Genomic DNA, 23,021 nt, shown 5'->3' with positions numbered 1-23,021 from the left:
TTTTTTCCCATGTTAATTCCCCTTGTACGTATATTAACCCACGATTTTTCGCCATGTTAAATTTCCATTGTACGTATATTCGCCCAGGGGTCTCCGTAATGCTAATTTCCATTGTACGTATAGTGGCCCACTTAACTACTGTTATTTTATTTCTTGTTCGTTGGCGACAACCAGAGTTTAGAAGGTCAACTATTTTAAATGTAACTAGTGTCTTCGTACTGTCACATATTGTCCTCTTTTGAGATTATTTTATGATGTTTCATTATTCATTTATCCGGTAAATATAATATTTCCGAACCACAAATATTGATCTCAATTTGAGATGGGTATTAATGAAAGAAAAAGGAAACATTCGGTACGCTTCGTAATTGATCGTACTAAGCATGGCAGAGGGCAGTGACGAAGACGAGGAAACAATATTGGTGAGAAGAGCCCAAGTATTTTCAAATTATAGTTCGAAAATACGTTATAAGCTTTTAATTGTCAAAGTTAGAAACTGTTCTCATTATGTTTTTAATCGATTCAATGGTAATCTTGTCTAGTGTAACTTCAGTAATGACACTTATTTTCGAGACTCGCGTATCCTCCCGTTTTTATTGTTATTGTACCCACAAACAGTTTTGAAAAAGAAAAATACCAAGGATATAAAAACATGCTAAAAATAGCGCTTTTTCGTTCATCAGTTTATAATTTATAACCTAATTGTCGCCAGCTAAATCTTAACAGTTATATGGTTCACGTTTAAAACCAAACCGAGAACTGTACCATGTCATTAGGGTGTTATACTCTTTATAATTTGATTTAAATGGGTGTTTTGATGGTATGTAGGGATGAGCAATTTTAGTTTCCATCCACATATCAGATAATTAACTTGTTGCACATACCTTTTCATTTCTTCCAAAATTTTAATCACTTCTAATAATCTCATGAGATATGTGCACTTTAAGACACTGAAAGAACGAAACGAAATGATATATTGGAAATCCAGTCAGTGTTAGTTGAACTGGCATATTCATGATTTAAATATCACTTGACATTAAAAGTAATCAGATATTCCACACTTGACTAGAAACTGATACACAACAACAGCTGGTTTATGTTATACATTCACTAGGGTTTAACTAGTCCTACATGTAAGGCATAGCACATTTGATTTTGTTGAGGTGCTATGCCTTACTATCCAAATAATGGCCTTGTATAGTGTGTTCCGATGTCGTTGACATCGGAATGAGTAATCAAAGTTTCAGGAACATCTCATACATTTGGCAGCCTATATTGACATTTTTCCACTAATTTATGTGTAATTAATATACTTACCGTGCTGTCTTTATCCTGGTGGAATGAAAATATGACACTAGCAAATGGATGCATTTTCACGTTCCGTTGACATACATTTGAATTTGTTGCAATGCGACGGTAGTTGAGGTATGCCGAAGTAAGTTCAAGTATGTTGATGTTTGGGATATGTTTCTTGAACAAAACGAACCGTTGCTTACAGTTCCAATAGGCATAATATATTTTATATTCGTTTCATTAAAAAATAATGTTTCAACTTTATCCGATTTCGGCATTCTCGGCTTTCATTGCTTTCCAGCCAACTGAAAAGTAGGCCAAAGAAACTTGAAAACGGGTCCATTTCTTTTGTGAGAATTTGAATTTATTAGAGAAAGGTATCATAGTAAGTAAAGTCTGACCAAAACAGTATAACTTTACTTTGTAGAAAAGCATCATTATTTTAGTTGTCAGTTGTGTGAAATATTCCTGAAAATTTTACTTTCGTAACGATGTTAATCGACATCAAAACACACTACACAGCGCCATTAGTTAGGCTGTAAGACCCTGATGCCCACAACATAAATATCAGCGTCGGGTCTTACAGGTAGGACTAGGATTTAACTTAAACTTTAAGTTCCATGGGAAATGTACTCTCAGAGTATTCTTTACTCCCCTTCCAAGCTGTATTGATGTCTTGTATTTAATACATAGTATAGAACACCTTCTGCAGTTATTCCTCAGTAACAAATAACGTTACATTTTAGACCTCATGAAGCATTTGCAGCACAGTATAAGAATGAGTTGCAAACTCCCTATTAGCAAAGGAAATTTAAAACTAATTGAGAATGATCTGAATTAAAAAAAAGACCATAGCTCTCTTTAAACACAAGTCCAATATGGAAAAGCATTTTCTGATATATTGATCATATTTTGAGAGAAGGTAGAGATGGTCTGAATTTTAGTTAATTCTTTCCCATTCTTGCTGTTGAATGTTGTTTAGGGTTTAGTGCCATTGGTCAGCGCATAATAGGCTATACACAGCAACCAGTATGTTTAGTAAAGAACCTGGAAAGAGCCACTGACCCATGGGAAGCAACTGGCAAACTTTCTCACATACCCACATTGGCTGAGCCCGAGACTCTAACACGTGAACAGAAAAGTAGTCAGTCATCTGTAAAGGTAAGCAACCTTGGACGACTCTGCCACCCAGAACCCCTTTTGCTGATTGAAGTACTGATGTTATGAGATTGGTGCAAGAAGTAGTGTATATAAGATACCTTCACAATTAGAAAACACCCTAATATATCAAGCCCTTTGAACAGATGTTTTGCACCATATTTATTTTGTATTTATTTTGGATTAAAATGTACACATCTCATCAAATCTATTCAAGAGATTGAAATTTTGGGACAAGTGAAAATGTAGGTGGGACAGTTAAATTTTCACAAACCATCTGAACAAAAAATTTGATCAGCCCTGCATGTTTTAAGAAAATGTGGTTTCTGACTTCATTATCAGATGTGTTCAAAGAGCTTTGACTGAATGATTTTGCCCAATTTGAACTATTTTGAAAGGGACTGTATAAACAAAGACAGGTCAAGGGTTCTCTTGTCTAGGGAAATAGCTATATTTTCTAACCATTTTGTTACAGTGAATAAACATTAAGAACTCAGTATTGTCTGGGGACATGTTTGTCTCTTGAACATCTGTTCCTTTAAGAATTTTACAGTATAGATTGAAGAACCTATTTTTTTGGTGTTGAATTTGAACATACTGTGCCCTGAAAACCACACATTGACATTGTAACTAAAACTATTGAAGACATGTTTTTTTTCTGCAGATAATAGAGGTTTTGTTCTATTTCAGAGAAGAGAGCTGGAATGGCTTTTAGAAGAACAAGTTCACAAAGAATTGGAGGACATACAACATACATTACTTGTAAGTATCTGATTTGATGTCTTTGTTTTCAATGTTCCTTAACATTCACTTTATTATGTTTACCCCACAGAACTGTTGAAAGTATCTTTTTGTATTTTACATTCATCTCTGCTAAAATAAAATTATTTTCAATGTTTTAATACATGTTGTAGTAAAGATATTACCAGTCACTTTTACCTTGCTTACCTCTTGGTTGAGTGATTATCCCTTCATCCTTGTATTATTTTATGTGAATTTAGCTATCTTGATAGTTCAGGAGACTTCGTTCCCACATGTTCATAGAGCAATTCTCCTCTTTGTTTTTCCACTTTTATTTATCAAGTGTTAGAAATAGTAATTCTGCTTGTGTTCTAGACCTCAAATTTTTATTAAATACTTCATCAGTACACTTTTTTTGTAAGGTAAGTATTACAATATATTTGCAGTTCAGGAATCTGAATTGCCTTTTGTAAATTAATAATTGACAACAATTTCTTCATTAGTGCCATTAAATTTTGTATTTATCAATTGTGGAAATTAAATAATTAGTAAGTATTTTGCTTATGTATGCACAAATGACTGGATTGAAGAACTTTTACATATCACTGCTTCGTCCTACGAATGTGTCACTCTTGGAACATTTCCCGATCCCAACCTGTTTTGATGGCCCAGGCGTAGTCTGGGTCCAAGTCAAAGAGACAGTGCATCTTGCATGAATCTATGACATGTTGTCAGATTGGTTCTAGATTTTCTCCATTCCAGATTTTTCAATGTTCCATTCAATGGGAGGTTGTAATTATGTCCTGGACAAGGTAAGAAAGGTATTAGTGACAGGGAAGTAATAAAATTAGTCTTATCTCTTGATTAAAAAAATTCATTTTTGTCATTAGGTTAAATTAAAAAACTTCCAAATTATTAAGCTCTTGTTCTCAAAATAAAAATTAAGAAGCATGTTCTTCTTTTAATACATACCAGCCATAGATAGTTAAACCTGAGTCTGAATAAACATATTATACAGAACCCTGTTAGCCAGTATAATTTATGTATATAGATCAACTTTGTCAAAATGTATAACAGCTAGTTTCATGGCATTTATCATCATTGGTTATATACAGATGCATGAACTGTAGTTAGTTCTGTCAAGATAAATAACATTTGTTGATATCATAGCAGTTTAAATTCCTTTAATACATTTCAGAGTCAGTTTGTCATGAGTGTTAATAATACAGTAGAATTAAAAATTTGTGTATTAGTTTTTAATTATACAAGAGTTTTCATGTTGAAAGGTAAGAGACATTCGTATGCCAGAACTGAGTTGATGTAAGTTAAGTGGTACTGAATATTCAGCTGTTCTACTGTGACTCTGCATTTTTAATTGTTTTCCAGAATATTTCATATACATGTTTACTTTGGTATTTGCTTCTTTGGCATCTTCATTGAAGATACAGTAGCTTGTTTGGCAGTGTCGGAATTGTAATCCAAGGTTCATGCAGGGTCTGCTTCAGAAATGAAAACTTTAGGGGGAGAATTCTTTCTCCCCAATTCCAAAATAGGTTTGATAATTTAAATAAGAAAGAAATTGAACCAAAAGTTAAACTGTCAAACATGGTACATCTAAATGCCTTTCTGTGCATTGGCATTCAGTTGTAGACAGTTCAACAGACTTGGTTAAATTTTAATTTATAAAAGACTCTTCAGTCTAAATTCCTGGTGGGTTTGTGTACTTTCTTTTGTTTTCTTTCATTTTGCATTCCTTGCCATCAGAATTCATGGGTGATCATGAACATTTTCCGGGAGTGGGTTGAATGAGTTTGCTTCACTCATTTTGGAAACTGTTCCTGTTTCTGTGTCACATGTGTTTTTGTACGTTGGATTCATCTGGTGTTTCCTTAGATGAAGATAAGGGCTAAAGAATTTTCCTTTTCTTTTTAGGAATGTAATTTTAATTACAATAAAGTAAAACTGTTATTTAAGCAGACTGGTTTATATTCAGTTACATAGCAGGAAACTGAACGAAGCAATTGATCAATGCACCAGTTGGTTGTAAATAGAATCTTCATGTAGAGATAACCAAATGCTTCATCCTGTCTCATTAACCTTACTTGACACTCAGTGTGACATTTTCTCCTATATATGGAGATGAATATAGTCTGTACATTGTATTCTTTTAAATCAACATAAACCAGGATGGAATGATTGACAATTTTCTGATTATTTTCTAAACAAAAATAATGAAATGTTGGGCTTGTCATTATCGTGTATGATTTTCATGCATTTGGTTGATCTTTTGGTGTGATTTTTGTTTTAGAAATCATCATGAATCCTTCAGTCACACATCCTAGATAGAAACCTGGTCATGGGTTTGATACCTGCCAATGCAAACTCAGGTAGAGTGCTTTACTGAATCCACGGGATAGGCACTTAGTTTTCTTAAGCCAGATACAGTGCTGCAAGTGTCACTTAAAATCAACCAATCAGCTTAAGCATCTTGATAGTATAAATTTGTCAGGATTTAGAAGTGCTACTTTTTATGTTTTATTCATTCCACTTGAAATTACCAGTAGCCTTTTGAACAGTATTTATTAGATCATTTTCTTTTTTCTTTTTTAGGAGTGCAGTAGAAGATTTCCTTTTCGAATGGGTTTAGGTAAGGTAGTTGTATGTGTATTATTGTGCCAAATAAATACAGTGTGACCCCGCTATAGCACGATCCATTATAACATGAATTCGGATATAACATGGTCGTGGTGTGGCTCCCGAAATTTCATATACATGTATTTTTCTCATACATGAAAAAAAACTTCCTTAAAAGTAGGTAATAAATGTCAAATGTTTATCATTTTGGGGAAGAGATTGCGTATGAATAATACAAGATGATTGTGGCATGGCTCCTGAAATTTTAAATGTGTTTTTCTAGTACATGAAAAAGTAAGTTTTTTTCTTCTTAAAAGTACGAAAAATAACATGTAAAAAGTTTATTCTGGGATTGCATAAGGCTTCAACTTGGATTTTTTCTTTATTGGTGGCAAAATATACCATCTGGCAATTTTGTTTTATTGGCAACATTGTTGGCTGTTTAAACATGTATATGTAACCTTTGGTTTGGAGTGGAGAAATTCACAACCCCTTCATGGAAGGAAGCTGCACACTATATATAAAATGCACTAAAATTTATCTATTTTTACATAAACAATTTCTTTGTCCATATTGACAAACCATCTAAACAGTGCATTGTTATATCATAATTTGCTTATCTTGACATCTAGCATGAGTACTGTATGTTGTGAGATATCCTCTTTTTTGTTATTGACATTTCTGGTAACGGAGAACAACCAGATGAGGCATTATCTCAGGATCTGTCTTTTGTTGGATTTTTGGCCACTTGCTAGTAATTAATATATTTACATAGACTGACATTTGTATGTGGATGGTAATTAAAATTACTTTTCTTTTCACTCAGAATTAACGTTTTCAGAATGCTCACATTTTCTGTAATAATTCCTGTCATCAGACCAGAACACCTGCATCTCTATCATCTGTTGACCCTTTGTTAAATTTCTGATGCATGTGCAGGGATGGTCCTGGCTTTTAAAAAGCTGCCGCCAAAAAATTCGCCAACCTCAATATCTTGTCGCCAATTTTCAAAAAGTGTCGCCAGAACAAGTAGTGTACATTTTTCCAAGTGTTAATTTAGTCTATTAATGTAACAGGCAATGAAAATTACAAAAGATGGGTTAGTTAATATTTTAGTTACAACAAGCATTAACAAAATGATACAAAGCGTTACATAAGATCCGTTGCGATTTTAGGGCTGCCCACTTGTTGAATGCAGTTTCAAAGTCTAATTTTTCACATCAGTACATGCTGATTCTCATTAAATTCTCGAGAGATGAGATGCAGAGTTTATTTCTGATGTCAGTTTTTATGAGGTTCATCTTAATGAATCCACGTTCACAGTCTACAGTGCTGATAGGTGACACCAGTAGTCTCTCAGCAGCACCCCCCCCCCTTTATGGCTAGCTTCACAAAGTTTGTAGTGAATTGCTTCCTAAATCCCAAGAATGATCACTGAATGCTGTATAAATTTTCTCGACAAGCAAAATAGGATCTTCATTCCCACGAATGAAACTTACACGAGTCAACACCTGGCAATATTGGACCGTATATATAAGCATAAATTCACACCAAATTTAGGGATTTTTTCACTCCTGTATTTTGAGAAATAAATAATTATTTTTAATTAAGCAAAACTGGGGTTTTTTTTGGCTATTTCTTGTTGCAGAGTTTAAGTCTCTGCAGCCGTAACATGGATTGATGGCAAAAGGAAAAGATCAATGAGTAAAGAGCTGCACTGGCGACAGATATAATTGTGATTGAGATTTTTTCCATTTGCTTTGTATTTATATACAGTAGTCGGTACTTCAAAGGTTATCAGTTTTCTATGAAGGTTCAGCAAAACTATTGTATTGGTATATGTAAAAAAAAAAAAAAAACGGAAGGATTAGCCATTCAGTTAATTGTATCTGTTCTATTCACGTCTTCAGAAGTAGGTCAGTTGTAGGTTTAGTTTGGTAGCATGATTGACTGTATCACACAGCATACAGTACTCAGCCCAGAAGTCAGTATTAGCAGATTATGATGTAACAATGCACAGTAAAGATGGGGTTGTCAATACGAACAAAGGATCGTTTGTGTAACAGATTGATTCCAGTGCATTGCTTAGTCAAGTTTGTGGCTTCCTTTTGTTCTCCCTTGTAATTTATCCAGTCCAAATCCATGATTGTATGTACAAATTAAATAACCAAAAAGTCTGTCGCCAAAAAAATCGCCAGATGGGATATTTTTGTCACCAATAAGGAAAAAAAATCGCAATTTGCGACATTGGCGAAGCCCAGGACAATCCCTGCATGTGTGGAAGGTAGAATCACACTGCTACCACAAATGAAGAAGAAAAAAAAGAAGTAAAGAAAAAACACATCTTACTTATTGGTTTATTCAATAGGCATGGAGGAACAGTAAGTAGAATAGACCAAACGATGGCCAATTCCCTTTTAAAAATGTACCCAGATAAAATAGTTTGCTGAAATTTCAAAGGAAACAGATTACCTTTGAAGCACCGATTGTTATGAAAACATACTCAGCAAATGGAGAAAAAAATCAGTCTCAGTCATACAGTACAATTATTTGATGTTGCCGCCACAAGAAGAAATGGGCATTTTGATTAAAACAAATTGCTGCTATCGCTTAACCGGTTTGAAGCAGCTGTTCCACATTTTATTGCCGTTTTCATGTTATTTGTGCTTGTTGCCTGTTTTCATCTACGTTATTGTGTTCGTTATGTATTGGCTGTTAAATTCGTATGTGTTTCTTCATCTCCTTGTTTTGGAAATGAGAACAATTAGACTTTTTCTCAGCTGTCTTGCTCCACTGTTTTTGAACAAACCGCCATCACGTGATACTCGCCAGTCAACCCGTTTATGCTATGATGGACCCTCATTAATTACTTTAAATGATCACTCCTTGGCTGTCCGCACTACATTGTGCTCCAGACTTAACGAACTGGGACTACATTCATCATTACCTAAATGCGAACAGAAGCGAAAAAAGAAACGTTTCAAATCTGGCCAGTGTAGAACAGGAAGAATTTCAGTTATCTCCCTTATTTTGGCTCAACAATTTTAAGAAAATTTGACCGTTAAATTAGATAACCTAATTCAAAACCCTATTAATTCGTCAACCTTTGTGTCAACTATCCAGGAGATACCTCTTTGTATTGCATTATTCAATGCCCAGTCAGTAGGACCACCGGAAAAGCACCCAGAAATAGTTAATTTTATCAATGACCAGAATATTGATTTCAGCTTTCACTTTGACTGTCCTGGAAACCCAAATACATCAAAACTCATAGATTCCATTAATGTTTTCAACCTCAAACAATCAGTTAACCAACCCACCCATAAACATGGTCACATTTTAGACTGGATTCTTCATAGACCTGATGATAACATTCTACAGTCCTCCCAGGTATCCCATGACCTTGCATCAGATCACCTCTGCATTATATGCCAGCTTGACATATCAGTCCCTAACCCTCCACCTTTATCTGCTACTAAGAGAAGCCTCCGTATGATAAATAGAACCAAACTAATGCACGACATCCAAGCTAACCTTGGAGAATGTCACAAATGTAGTCCATGCAGTGAAATCAGCCCACTACACTACTAAGATCATGGAAAGTTCCATCTGAAAAGAGCTCTTCGAGATTACTAACAAGCTAATGTCAAGGAACAAATCTACTCCACTTCCAACTACCTTCTCTCCAGTCGACCTTCCGGACATGTTTGCAAATTTCTTCCGTGACAAAGTACAAACCATTAGAGATAAACTTGACACCACAATTTCAATTGACTAGTCATCACCATACAGTTGGGATACAGAATTTGAGCGGCAACCATTAGTGCATTTGAAAATGTCTCTATGGATTTCATACGTACAATCGTGATGAAGAGTGCACCAAAGTCATGTGAACTTGATCCAATTCCAACATCACTGCTGCTTGAGTGCTTATATCCAGTATTGCCTTCACTAACTGTTGTTATTAATACCTCTCTCTCATCCGGGGAATTCCCATCATTTTTCAGAACTGCCATTGTGAAGCCTCTGCTGAAGAAACCAACACTAGACCATAATGATTTAAAGAACTACCGCCCAGTTTCTAATATCCCATTCATATAAAAAATCTTAGAAGAGGTTGTTCTATCCCAGCTTGTATCTCATCTAAATTCAAACAGTCTATTTAGCAATGTACAATCTGCATATCGCCCTTGCCACAGTACTGAAACTACTCATCTAAAAGTAGTTAATGACATTCTCTCTGCGTTGGATAGCAGAAAGATTACAGTCCTCACCCTCCTTGATTTATCTGCAGCATTTGACACAATAGACTATGATATATTTCTTCACCATCTCCAGCATGTATTTGACATTCATGATACAGCCTTACTGTGGTTCAAGTCCTACTTGGTCAACAGGTAACAAATTGTATCTGCAAATGGAATACACTCCAGTCCAGTTGATCTATGTTGTGGTGTTCCACAGGGGTCTGTTCTTGGACCTGTTCTCTTCATTCTGTACACTCAGTCGCTCTCAAGTATCATAGATCATCATCCAGTGTCTCACCAATTGTACGCTGATGACACCCAAATATACAAATCTAGCCACCCAACTGAAGTTGACACTACCTTCCAAGGTGTAGAGAGGTGCATTTCTGATGTGAAATCATGGATGACATGTAACAAGCTGCAGATGAATGATGATGAAACTGAGGCCATTCTGATCACAACACAAAGACTTTCTCATTCACATCCTTTACCTCAAACAATAAATATCAGCAACACCAACATTAAATTCACACAATCAGTACGAAACCTAGGTGTTACTCTGGACAGTACTCTCACATTGAACCAACATGTCATGAACATATGCAAGGCTGCATATCTTGAGCTCAGACGTATCAGCTCAATTCGCAAATATCTTTCAGTTTTTGCCACTAAAACACTTGTGTGTTCATTAGTACTTTCAAGACTGGACTATTGTAACTCAATTCTGTCTGGTTCATCTCAATATCTGCTCCAGAAACTTCAAAAAGTTCAAAACACAGCTGCTCGTATCATACTTAGAGTACCACGATCACAGCACACCTCCCCGCTGCTCTGTACCCTACACTGGCTATCCAATCGATCCAGAATCAAACACAAAATTTGTTCTCTGTGCTACTTTTCACTGTCGGACTCTAGTCCAACATATCTATCTGACCTCACCCATGTGTACACACCAGCAAGATACTTATGCTCCTCTTCTGACAGTCATATACTAATTATTCCCACTATGTAAACAAAGTCATATGGACAGCGTTCTTTTGCATACCAGGGCTCAGCAACGTGGAATATATTGCCCACTGAACTTAGACACAAAGACACAGTGATCACATTCAAGAGGGCTCTCAAAACTCACTTATTTCGACTGCAAGAACAAACTTAAAGACCTAATAATGTTTCCTACCTTAAATATTCTCAGCATGTTTTTTAATGTTGTTCTAATTTCATGGTGTTTGTTTTTGTAATCATATCATTATATGTTTTTTATCTTATATGTGTTGTCTAATGTTGTAAAGCGCTGAGAGCTTCTAAAGATTAGGCGCAATACAAAGTCCTCATTATTATTATTATTATTATTATTATTTTTATTATTATTTGTTTGGTTATCCAAAGCTGTCCTTTAGCGGCGACTTCAATAATGCATGCACCAGTCATGAAAGAAAGCCGATTACAATCTTCAATAAAAACAAAGAACTTTTCTTCAGAGGATGTCAGTACCAGACTTAAAGAAAAGTGATTGAATCTGATGGATTTTTGCATTTTCCAATGTGACTGGAACATCTTAACTGTACCGTGAAAGTTTCCTTTTTGCATGGAAAATGTTTATGCTTACAAATGCTACCAACGGCGGCTTAAAACTCAAACTAACATTTACTGGCTTGGGACGTACTGAAAAGTAAATGTGCTTCGTCATTCGTTACATGATTGTGCTATGTTTTTCCACTGAATTCAGACCAATATGACCCGTGACAAAATTATTGAATATTTTAAATGTGTGTGCATAATTTCAATGAAATCACTTGTATTGTGGATTCAGTGTAATGAAATTCGCAGGTGAATACACAGTGCTGATACTCTATGCAAGCTATACATTAGACATGTATATATACACCAGTACACAGTATTCACGTATATGTACCAATTTGTGGTTTTCTAAATAAAGTAAACTGTTATATATGCCTTCTCTGTTTGCACTACAGGTGTATTTCTCATTTAATATGTATCGATTTAAGATGGTAACTGTGACAATGAAGCACATATCTTACTGCCCGCATTTATTACCTACCCACCCCCCTGCAAATTTGTTGGGGTACATGCATCATTTTCTTCAGCTAACTAACCTGGTTGCTTATAACATGGTTCCGTCTATAACATGGTCGAGTTCTATGGCTCCCAACTAACGTGTTATATATGGGGGTCACAGTCTGTATTTCCACTTTTTCATTGTTGATTAGCACTGAATGTTCTCATTTAAGAATTCTTAGTTCATCTTGAATGAAGAGCAGTTTAAAGATGGTAATAGTTATTTCTTATTATATTTTCAAATATTTATTGTGCTGCATTGTTGTTTAGGCAAAAACTTTTATTATTACTATAAATACTCATATTTTCTTGATTACTTGTGTATTTGCTTCAGTTTAAATCAGCTTCAAAATAGATTGAATTTTAGTAGACATAGGTGTGACTGTAAGTTCAAAAATATATTACAGGAATGGTTCTCAAAAACTTTATATTGCAACTCGGTAGACTACTATAAACTTCAAATCTTTTCAGTGCCATAAACATTGTTTTAGGCTAGGTATTCAATGTCATCTATCAGTATTTATCACCTTTAATGATTTTCGCCATTGCTAGTACCAACATAGTCCTGGACATCAACTACTGAAACGTTGAAGGTATATTGTTGTGGGAGTTTTTTTCCTGATGAAAAAGCATGCTCAGTAGGATGAAGGGGGTCAGCATTTTTGGGTCTTAGGACAATAAACTGGGGGAAAACTATGATCCCGCACAATTCTGTGACATTGTTCTGTGGACAGTTGACATCAGGGTAGACATAGTTATCAAGTGTGATGTTCATCCTTGATAAATCTGGATATGCCTTCTTCAGCTTGTTTTGTGCATTAGTTTGATGCATGATAAAAAAATTAAAAAAACAGAACACAGTCCATAATAATCCTTACTCTGTGTATTATACCAAACACTCTAAACAGTCATACATATTTTAGAAATAGAAACACTTTTACAGATAGAAGTAATAGTCAGGTGTGTTGAATGTCCGCTTGTTTATTTTTTTACAGAATGCTGTACAAATGTTTCTCTGTATTCAGCACAAGACAAGAAATTTTAAATATCATTTGGCTGTGCAAATAACGAACAGTCCAAACTCTTAGCTCATCAAAAACTAATGACTAATGAAATTTCAGTTTTGACTTGTGAGATTATGGGGTCAAGGGTCAAATGACTCTTCAATTTTTAAATCTGTTGAGTGCCTGGAGACTTTTGTAACTAAAATACTTCTTGCAATATTTAATTAGTTTACAATTCTGACCCTCAACATATCCATACTTTTGTAAAGGGGTTTTGAAAACTTGACCTTGGAATCAAGTCAGAGCTCATTGCTTACATTTGTATACTTAATTGAGTTTTTAAACACAATTTTTTTACCAGACTTTGTATTTAGTTGCATTCCAATTAAACAATTGAAAGCTGGCACTTTGATTTTATTTTAAGGTCAGTGGTCTTGGCTCTGGGTTTTATCTATACTGGATTGTGAGGATGATAATACAAACCAGTATAAATAATTTATACATGAAACATGTTGAATCCAAATTTGCACATGGTTATATCTTGAAATCATCTGAGACATGTTGAATTATTTCCTATCCATGATAGATTCAAGGTCAATGGCCATGGCAAAGGATGTTGCTGCACAAGCACAATCTACTGAAAATGTAAACTCACACATTTGAGATACTATATGTGTAAGGAGAACGAATGTAACACAAAGGGTTGTAGAGTGGCAGTCTTGGTCTGGATGATCTATCGCAACAAATATTATTTTATTTTGATAAAATTGACTGAAGCATCTTAAAATTTTGGATAACAGTTTTACTTTTTAGGATTTGAGGGTATTGATTCTGGTTTTATCATTGCAGATATCCATTTTACCAGCTCTGCTGATGTGTTGCCAGTAAAAACTATACATTATTAAAAAAAAAACAATCATTAATGTCATCAGATTCTCCAATACAAAAATGTTGTCCCTTAAATGATATAATGGTATGGTGGTACACATTTTTTAAAACTTCATCATGATCATATATTTTGATGGCTGTAGTTTGATTTAGTTGAATTGATGTCATCATTGACATATAGCATTTTTTTAAGCATGTATACTCTGCTTAACAAGTTTATTTAATTTCCTTTCTTTAGACGACTTTCCAGTTGAAGAGCAGAGTTTTATGTTCCGTTGCCTTGGTCGGACAGGTGTCGATTTAATGGGTACAGATTTTGCGTCTTTTTTGCAGGCTGGCTGTGATAATAATATGCTACATGTACATGATTACTTAACAAACTCATCACTGTCAATTCAGCATTTTTCGTGATTTAGTACAACCTTTTCCTGGTCAGGGGTAGGTGGGGTCGCATAGATTGTATGATAGGGTCATTTCTTGATATTTAAAAAGTGGATAAGTGATATAGATTTTGAAATTTGACTGTTTGATGATTTGTCAAAAAGATTGAAAAATGCTGAACTGGAATGATCAATGGTGCCATCTACATTCCAGACTAATAAGGGGAGACAATTAATGTCATACAGTTCTGTCAGTTCACTTATGAAATCATTTTAAGTGATTTTGTCCCATTAAATGTTTCTTTACGTACCATTTAAACATCAACTGAAGGGTATTGTATGTCAGATATAGTTTTACTGAGTTATTTAAATTTACCTGTTACATATTGAATTTGCTACTTGTTTGTTTCAGTGATAATTAAAAATCATTTACATGCATAGTTTATAGACATTCTGCATAAAACTGTTAAAATAATAGTTTACTCCTGTAAAAGTATGCAGAATTTATTTTAATTAAACAAGGGCAGAAAACACACCAGTTCAACAAATCTTTGAAAAATTGCTATTATATGTGTTCTTGACAAAAGAGATCAGATTTCTGACTTTGGTTGTCTCCCCTTTCGCATTTTAATATACAGTGACTACGACAGTATTTAGCATGTCTGTATATTAGATTCAATAATCAGGAGATGATTTGTGACGCCTTTATTATGCATGTACAGTCTCCAACTAAGAACAAGGTTTTATCATGTCAGGAGAATGGATGCTTTGTAAAAGGTGGTATAGTGCAGGTCTTGGGCTGGATTATATGTATGTCAGGAGAATGTTTTGTATAGGAAAGGGTAGTACAGTGCATGTCATTGTGGGTTTGTATGTATGTCAGGAGAGAGCACTGTATTGTAAAGGGTTATATAGTGCAGGTCTTATGTGGGATTGTATGTATGTCAGAAATCATTGTATTGTAATGGATAGTAGAGTACAAGTCATGGACTGGATTATATATATGACACAGAGTTCTCCAGGATGCTGAAATTTGCTTAACAGTACTAAAAGTATGCATACAATTCTGATGGCTAATCTTTTGTATGAAAGTTTCTTTGTCGGCAAAATTCTGTTTGATCGATTTCTACAAAGTAAGCATCAGTTATGTAGTGTACGAGCTATCAAACAAAGTTCATGTGATGCTAATGAGATTAGGTAAAGCCGTATAGGTCATATTAATAAGATTAGGTAAAGCCATATAGGTCATGTTAATGAGATTAGGTAAAGCCATATAGGTCATATTAATAAGATTAGGTAAAGCCATATAGGTCATGTTAATGAGATTAGGTAAAGCCGTATAGGTCATGTTAATGAGATTAGGTAAAGCCGTATAGGTCATGTTAATGAGATTAGGTAAAGCCGTATAGGTCATGTTAATGAGATTAGGTAAAGCCGTATAGGTCATGTTCATGAAATTAGGTAAAGCCATATAGGTCATGTTAATGAGATTAGGTAAAGCCATATAGGTCATGTTAATGAGATTAGGTAAAGCCGTATAGGTCATGTTAATGAGATTAGGTAAAGCCATATAGGTCATGTTAATGAGATTAGGTAAAGACGTATAGGTCATGTTAATGAGATTAGGTAAAGCCATATAGGTCATGCTAATGAGATTAGTTAATGCCATATAGTTCATGTTAATGAAATTAGTTAAAGCCATATAGGTCATGTTAATGAGATTATGTAAATCCATTTAGGTCATGTTAATGAGATTAGGTAAATCCACATAGGTCATGTTAATGAGATTAGGTAAAGCCACATAGGTCATGTTAATGAGATTATGTCAAGCCATATAGGCCATGTTAATGAGATTAGGTAAAGCCATATAGGTCATGTTAATGAGATTAGGTAAAGCCATATAGGTCATGTTAATGAGATTAGGTAAAGCTGTATAGGTCATGTTAATGAGATTAGGTAAAGCCATATAGGTCATGTTAATGAGATTAGGTAAAGCCATATAGGTCGTGTTAATGAGATTAGGTAAAGCCATATAGGTCATATTAATGAGATTAGGTAAAGCCATATAGGTCATATTAATGAGATTAGGTAAAGCAATATAGGTCATGTTATTGAGCTTAGGTAAAGCCATATAGGTCGTGTTAATGAGATTAGGTAAAGCCGTATAGGTCATATTAATAAGATTAGGTAAAGCCATATAGGTCGTGTTAATGAGATTAGGTAAAGCCGTATAGGTCATATTAATAAGATTAGGTAAAGCTGTATAGGTCATGTTAATGAGATTAGGTAAAGCCATATAGGTCATGTTAATGAGATTAGTTAAAGCCATATAGGTCATGTTAATGAGATTAGGTAAAGCTTTATGGGTCATGTTAATGAGATTAGGTAAAGCCTTATGGGTCATGTTAATGAGATTAGGTAAAGCCATATAGGTCATGTTAATGAGATTAGGTAAAGCCATATAGGTCATGTTAATGAGATTAGGTAAACCTGTATATGTCATGTTAATGAGATTAGGTAAAGCCATATAGGTCATGTTAATGAGATTAGGTAAAGCCATATAGGTCATGTTAACGAGATTAGATAAAGCCATATAGGTCATGTTAATGAGATTACGTAAAGCTGTATAGGTCGTGTTAATGAGATTACGTAAAGCTGTATAGGTTGTGTTAATGAGATTAGGTTAAACTGTATATGTTGTGTTAATGAGATTAGTTAAAGCCGTATAGGTAATGTTAATGAGATTAGGTAAAGCTGTATAGGTCATGCTAGTGAGATTATGTAAATCCATATAGGTCATGTTAATGAGATTAGGTAAAGCCACATAGGTCATGTTAATGAGATTAGGTAAAGCCACATAGGTCATGTTAATGAGGTTAGGTAAATCCACATAGGTCATGTTAAGGAGATTAGGTGAAGCCGTATATGTCTTGTTAATGAGATTAGGTAAAGCTGTATATGTCATGTTAATAAGATTAGGTAAAGCCGTATAGGTCATGTTAATGAGATTAGGTAAAGCCATATAGGTCATGTTAATGACATTAGGTAAAGCCAAATAGGTCGTGTTAATGAGATTAGGTAAAGCCGTATAGGTCGTGTTAATGAGATTAGGTAAAGCCATATAGGTCATGTTAATGAGATTAGGTAAAGCTGTATAGGTCATGTTAATGAGATTAGTTAAAGCTGAATAGGTCGTGTTATTGAGATTAGGTAAAGCCGTATAGGTCGTGTTAATGAGATTAGGTACAGCCATATAGGTCATGTTAATGAGATTAGGTAAAGCTGTATAGGTCATGTTAATGAGATTAGGTAAAGCCGAATAGGTTATGTTAATGAGATAGGTAAAGCCGTATAGGTTGTGTTAATGAAATTAGGTAAAGCCTTATAGGTGATGTTAATGAGATTAGGTAAAGCTGAATAGGTCTAGTTAATAAGATTAGGTAAAGCCGTATAGGTCGTGTTATTGAGATTAGGTAAAGCCATATAGGTCATGTTAATGAGATTAGGTAAAACCATATAGGTCATGCTAATTAGATTAGGTAAAGCCATATAGGTCATGTTAATGAGATTAGGTAAAGCCATATAGGTTGTGGTTATGAGATTAGGTAAAGCTGTATAGGTCGTGCTAATGAGATTAGGTAAAGCCACATAGGTCTTGTTAATGAGATTAGATAAAGCCATATAGATCATGTTAATGAGATTATGTAAACCTGTATAGGTCATGCTAGTGAGATTAGGTAAAGCTGTATAGGTCATGTTAGTGAGATTAGGTAAATCCATATAGGTCATGTTAATGAGATTAGGTACAGCCATATAGGTCATGTTAATGAGATTAGGTAAAGCGGTATAGGTCATGTTAATGAGATTAGGTAAAGCCATATAGGTCATGCTAGTGAGATTAGGTAAATCTGTATAGGTCCTGTTAATGAGATTAGGTTAAGCCGTACAGGTCAGATCATAAAAAGGACAAGATTAAGACACCTGTTACTTCAGCTGTTAGTGCTTTGTCACCTTGTTTGATAAGTATTACTCAGCACAATTTTCATGATCCATCTTATTAAAAGTCATTACTTGATGTTTGGAACACTTGCATGTGATCATATACCACACCTCGTGAAAGATTTTAGGATTTATTGTGTATTTTGAGGAATACAAACTCCCATGTTAATCATCATTAAATCAGGTGGTTTTTTTATTATTTGGTGTCATGTACACATATACCTTCATTTTCAAATGATTATGATGTGTGTACTATTTTTAATGGCACCTTTATACAAGGCATTAGATTAGAACGGTTCTTATAAGACTAGCAGGCAGAAATTAGTGGATGCACTTAGTTTTCTAAAGGAAACAGAATGCCCCAAGAGACTGAGAGTTTTGTTGAATCAATCACAGAATATAACATTTCCTTGGGATGAAAAATGAGAAAATATTGGAACATTATTAGCTTTATGCATGTGGTGTCATGACTATGGAAGGACTAATGCAGTTGCAACCCTAGAAAGGCTGAAATTGCCAAATTCAACTTAATCACAGCAAGACAAAGGGCCACATACATTTAAAACAAGAAAATATAGCACAATTTATTAGGGTGATGGAGGAGGGTCCTGATCATAAGGGTTTAGATCTAAAACCTGCCATGGCAACATTTTTAGTTAAAGTTTGCTTTAGAATAAATGAATATAGTGTGGTGTGTTGCTTGAACAGGAAATGAAAAAATACTGAATGGAATATGGTTGTTTCTTATTCCACTATCTTGAAAAATATTGATATGAAATGGAATTAATGTAATTAAATAAATTAATATAGAAATGGAAGTAATCTTTTCTTTGATTCCTTCTACCTGTACACAAATTAAAAAATGACAAGGTCAAGGCATTGACAGTTGTTATCATTGTAACATCACAGATAATCACAATTAATCACTTTTATCAACTACCTTAATTTTTTCATTCATTCATTATAATACTATGTAACAATGAATAAGCATTAGCAGTCTGGTTACATATATATTTGTGACGACAATATATTCAATCGTTCTAAATTATTGCAATGGAAAAAAGTATCAATGCTGGGAATGCAGCTTTTGGCAAGAAAGCAGCCCTGAACTGTAATTTTCAAAATCATGTGGAGAACCCTGTGTTTGGAAAACGCATGTATTGTAAAATAGTTTGTTCAGTGCAGATCTTGGCTGATACTGTATGTCAGGAGAATGCATGTATTGTAAAGAGTGGTGTGGTGCAGGTCTTTTGTGGGGTTGTATATGTAAGGAGAATGCATGTATTTTAAAGATAGTATAGTGCAGGTGTGATGTGGGATTGTATACGTCAGGAGTGATGATGTAAATGGTTGTATCATGCAGGTCTTTGGTGGGATTGTGTGTATGTTAGGAGAATGCATGTATTGTGTAGGGTATTACAGTGAAGGTATTGGGTGGGATTGTATATATTTATGGAGAATGTGTGTATGATAGAAGGTAGTATAGTGCCGGTCATGGACATGGTTGTACATTAAGGCATAAATATATAATATGTGAATTTTAACTTTTTTTGCAGCGACCTCTAGTGAACATGGCATATTGCTGTAGTAAGTTAATATTTTAGCTGATGAGAACATAGAAGAAAAACTAAGCCATTTTCTGCTTCCCTCCCAATTTTGTGACAAATAAATTTGATAAATGTTTTTTCTATGTAATGTATCATTCAGTATACAAATCAAACTGTTTTACAGTTATTTTGTTGATAAATTTCATTAGAATAATAAAAATAACAAAATTCATTGAACATGGGCTCAATCATTGAAGAGTAGGAGTAAAGAAGAGTATATCTGAGGAGTTTTCAAATAGAATGGTATAAAAGATGAAACCTTTTGGTTCCCAGTTCTGTTTGAATGTCTTCTGTCAGTATCATTGGGAGATAATCACCAGTCCTGAAATAAAACTAGCTGCTGTCTGAAGAGTACGGACAAGCTTCAGGTACATTTAACAATATATGTGTTTTATAATAAATGCTGAGAATCCCCGAGATAAAACTGCATTATTATGTCAGTACCGTCTGTACTCACTTTTAATTTGAGTCAACTGCAAACAACAAATATCCTGATCTAATAGAGCATAATACACCTGCAGACTAGGATATGTTTGCTTGTCTACTGATTACTCCTAACAAACTGCACAGACAGATTTGGGTCTGTACAGTTTGCAGGTGGACTCGTCTTATAAGCAAGTATTTGCAGTACATGTATTTTTTCAGTGAGACATTAGGTTTAAGGGGTAATTAGATGATTTGGTAAGTTTGTCCATAATCGATACACAGTCTGTCAAAATCTCTTCATGGAACAAGCCTGCACTTAGTCTCTTATAAGTTATATAATTTTGGGTCTGAAATTGTTTAGAACAAAGTATGTATTTAAATCACTATGTTAATTTTAGAAATACTCAGTGGATTGGCCCATCAGTGAAAAAATGACATGCAAGGTTTAAAAATGTTAATGTCTTCTTTATCTCCTTTCAGCATACTATTTTTATTGCAACCAGCACATGAATATAAAAATTATATGAGAAATGAAATAATACCACCTTATAGATGTAATATACATCATATCAACCAATTCCAAATGGGGGATACAGAAAATGGCCAGCCCTTATTCGATATAGTACTTTATATTATTCATATTAAGAATGTATCCATGTAATTAGATATTCAATAAGTAGAGGAATAGTGAGCAATTTGCTCACATAAATATCCCACCTTTGCTGCATCCCACCCACCCCATCATTATGTAAATGAAATTATAGTTAGAAGAAGCTAATAACTCTTGTGCAAATATTGTCAGTATAATAACATGGCTATCTATGATAATCACCATTATGTGTTCAAAATTTCAGTGATCCACTCAAAACTGCAGGAGTACAAAGGTTTATCAGTATGAGTATATTATATAAACGATGACCATAATATGTCCAAAATTTCATTACTCTGCTCACAACAGCAGAGGTACAAAGATTCATCAGTATGAGTATTTGTAGATGATTACCATATGTCCAAAATTACAGTGATCTGCTCAAAACTGCAGGAGTACAAAGATTTATCAGTATGAGTATATTATATAAATGATGACCATAATATGTCCAAAATTTCATTACTCTGCTCACAACAGCAGGAGTACAAAGATTCATCAGTATGAGTATTTGTAGATTACCATATGTCCAAAATTAGTGATCTGCTCACAACTGCAGGAGTACAGTGATTCGTCAATGTGAGTATTTGTAGATGATTACCATAGTATGTCCAAAATTACAGTGATCTGCTCAAAACTGCAGGAGTACAAAGATTCATCAATATGAGTTTATATAAATGATGACCATAATATGTACTTACTTTCATAGCAATCCATTACAAACTGCATGTTGACTAGTTTCATTCACAAAACCTTTATCATACATTGCCTCCAGAGGTAAGTCAGAAAGGACAAAAACTTTTTGATAAAACTCGGAAGATCACAAAGATATGTGTATCTTCAGACAATGGCGTTAGTATGTACAAAGCTTTTACAGCAATTCATCGGAAAAAAAAGAAAAATTGCCGATCTGGACTGCTTGTATTAATAAGATTGTGTCAGACAGCGCATTAAGTTGCAAGACATCAAGGTCAGTCGTCTAACAAAATGTTTTATACCACTTGTTAACAGTTGCTATTTTTAATAATAAGTCTGTACTTTTCAGATTCATGTGATTTTCCATTTAATACCAGTTGTAGGCAGTTCGCATTGTTAGGTTGATGTATAAAGTCATTCAGTTTTATTGGCAAGCTCAACACAACAATGCGCATAATCTCTAGAACACTACGTTCTACTCCTTTACCATGGCTGCTGGTACTAGGCAACATTCCTTCTCCACATTTCCATCGCCAGGAAACAACCACAAAACTGCTGGCAAAAGATTATGCGGTACATGGACATCACATCACATCCTGCAGTCCACTTGGCTTCAAACATCGAAACTTGTTAGGTCTGTTGCCATTGGATATGACAGCTATTCTAGCATGGAGAAATGAGTGGTCTTTAGCAAATGCGTTAAACCTCTCCCTCATAGCTGAGTCATCTGTCAGCCCTCCTGGCTTCAGCCTTCTGTGACATCTGTGGACCAAGCTGAACTGTTTCTGGACGGATCGGAGCCATTGTGCATCAACCTTGTTTGATTGAGCCTGGCAACTGTCTCTTCCTGTAGCTCTGGTGCTCAATAGACCATGTCACACACTGTGAACAACTGTCCACTGACAAAGTTATCCAGTTGACTGCAGGCTCTACACCTTGCTGATGATGATGCTGTTAAATGTCTGGGCATGCACTGCATACAATAAATAAATAAATATTGGCAAGCTGTTGGCACACAACAACAAAAAAACATCCTTCTGAATGATAGCAGTCACCTCACGCAAACATGTGATCAGAATATGACTGCTGAAGTGAGATTTCTTTGTACTGCAATTTCAGTGAAGTTTAACAAATTTGGGTCATGAACTGTTGTAATTGACACATTTTCAGATGAGTGTGGCCTGATTTTCTACACTTATCTCAGTGTAGTGATATCTCTAAGA

General features: G+C 34.6%; 1 protein-coding gene across 2 annotated transcripts in view; it reads left to right on the top strand.

The window, feature by feature from the left end:
* Positions 1-340: 340 nt before the first annotated feature.
* The window catches only part of LOC149772845 (protein rogdi-like), a 75,961-nt gene continuing 53,280 nt past the window's right edge, over positions 341-23,021 (top strand). Inside the window, exons 1-4 of one of the 2 annotated variants that reach the window (XM_089947216.1) lie at positions 341-422; positions 3,142-3,213; positions 5,803-5,839; positions 14,283-14,351. In XM_089947216.1, coding sequence (XP_089803342.1) covers positions 384-422; positions 3,142-3,213; positions 5,803-5,839; positions 14,283-14,351 — 217 coding nt within the window. In that variant the 5' untranslated portion in view covers positions 341-383. The remainder of the gene's footprint in view (positions 423-3,141; positions 3,214-5,802; positions 5,840-14,282; positions 14,352-23,021) is intronic. The other variant, XM_089947217.1, reaches the window with a different exon arrangement.

This window comes from Sinohyriopsis cumingii, unplaced genomic scaffold, assembly GCF_028554795.1.
Source record: "Sinohyriopsis cumingii isolate HCF-2022 unplaced genomic scaffold, ASM2855479v2 utg001101l, whole genome shotgun sequence".
NCBI classification, from domain to species: Eukaryota; Metazoa; Mollusca; class Bivalvia; order Unionida; family Unionidae; genus Sinohyriopsis; species Sinohyriopsis cumingii.
Note: the sequence above shows the minus strand (reverse complement) of the source record. Positions and strands in the feature narration are given on the sequence as shown.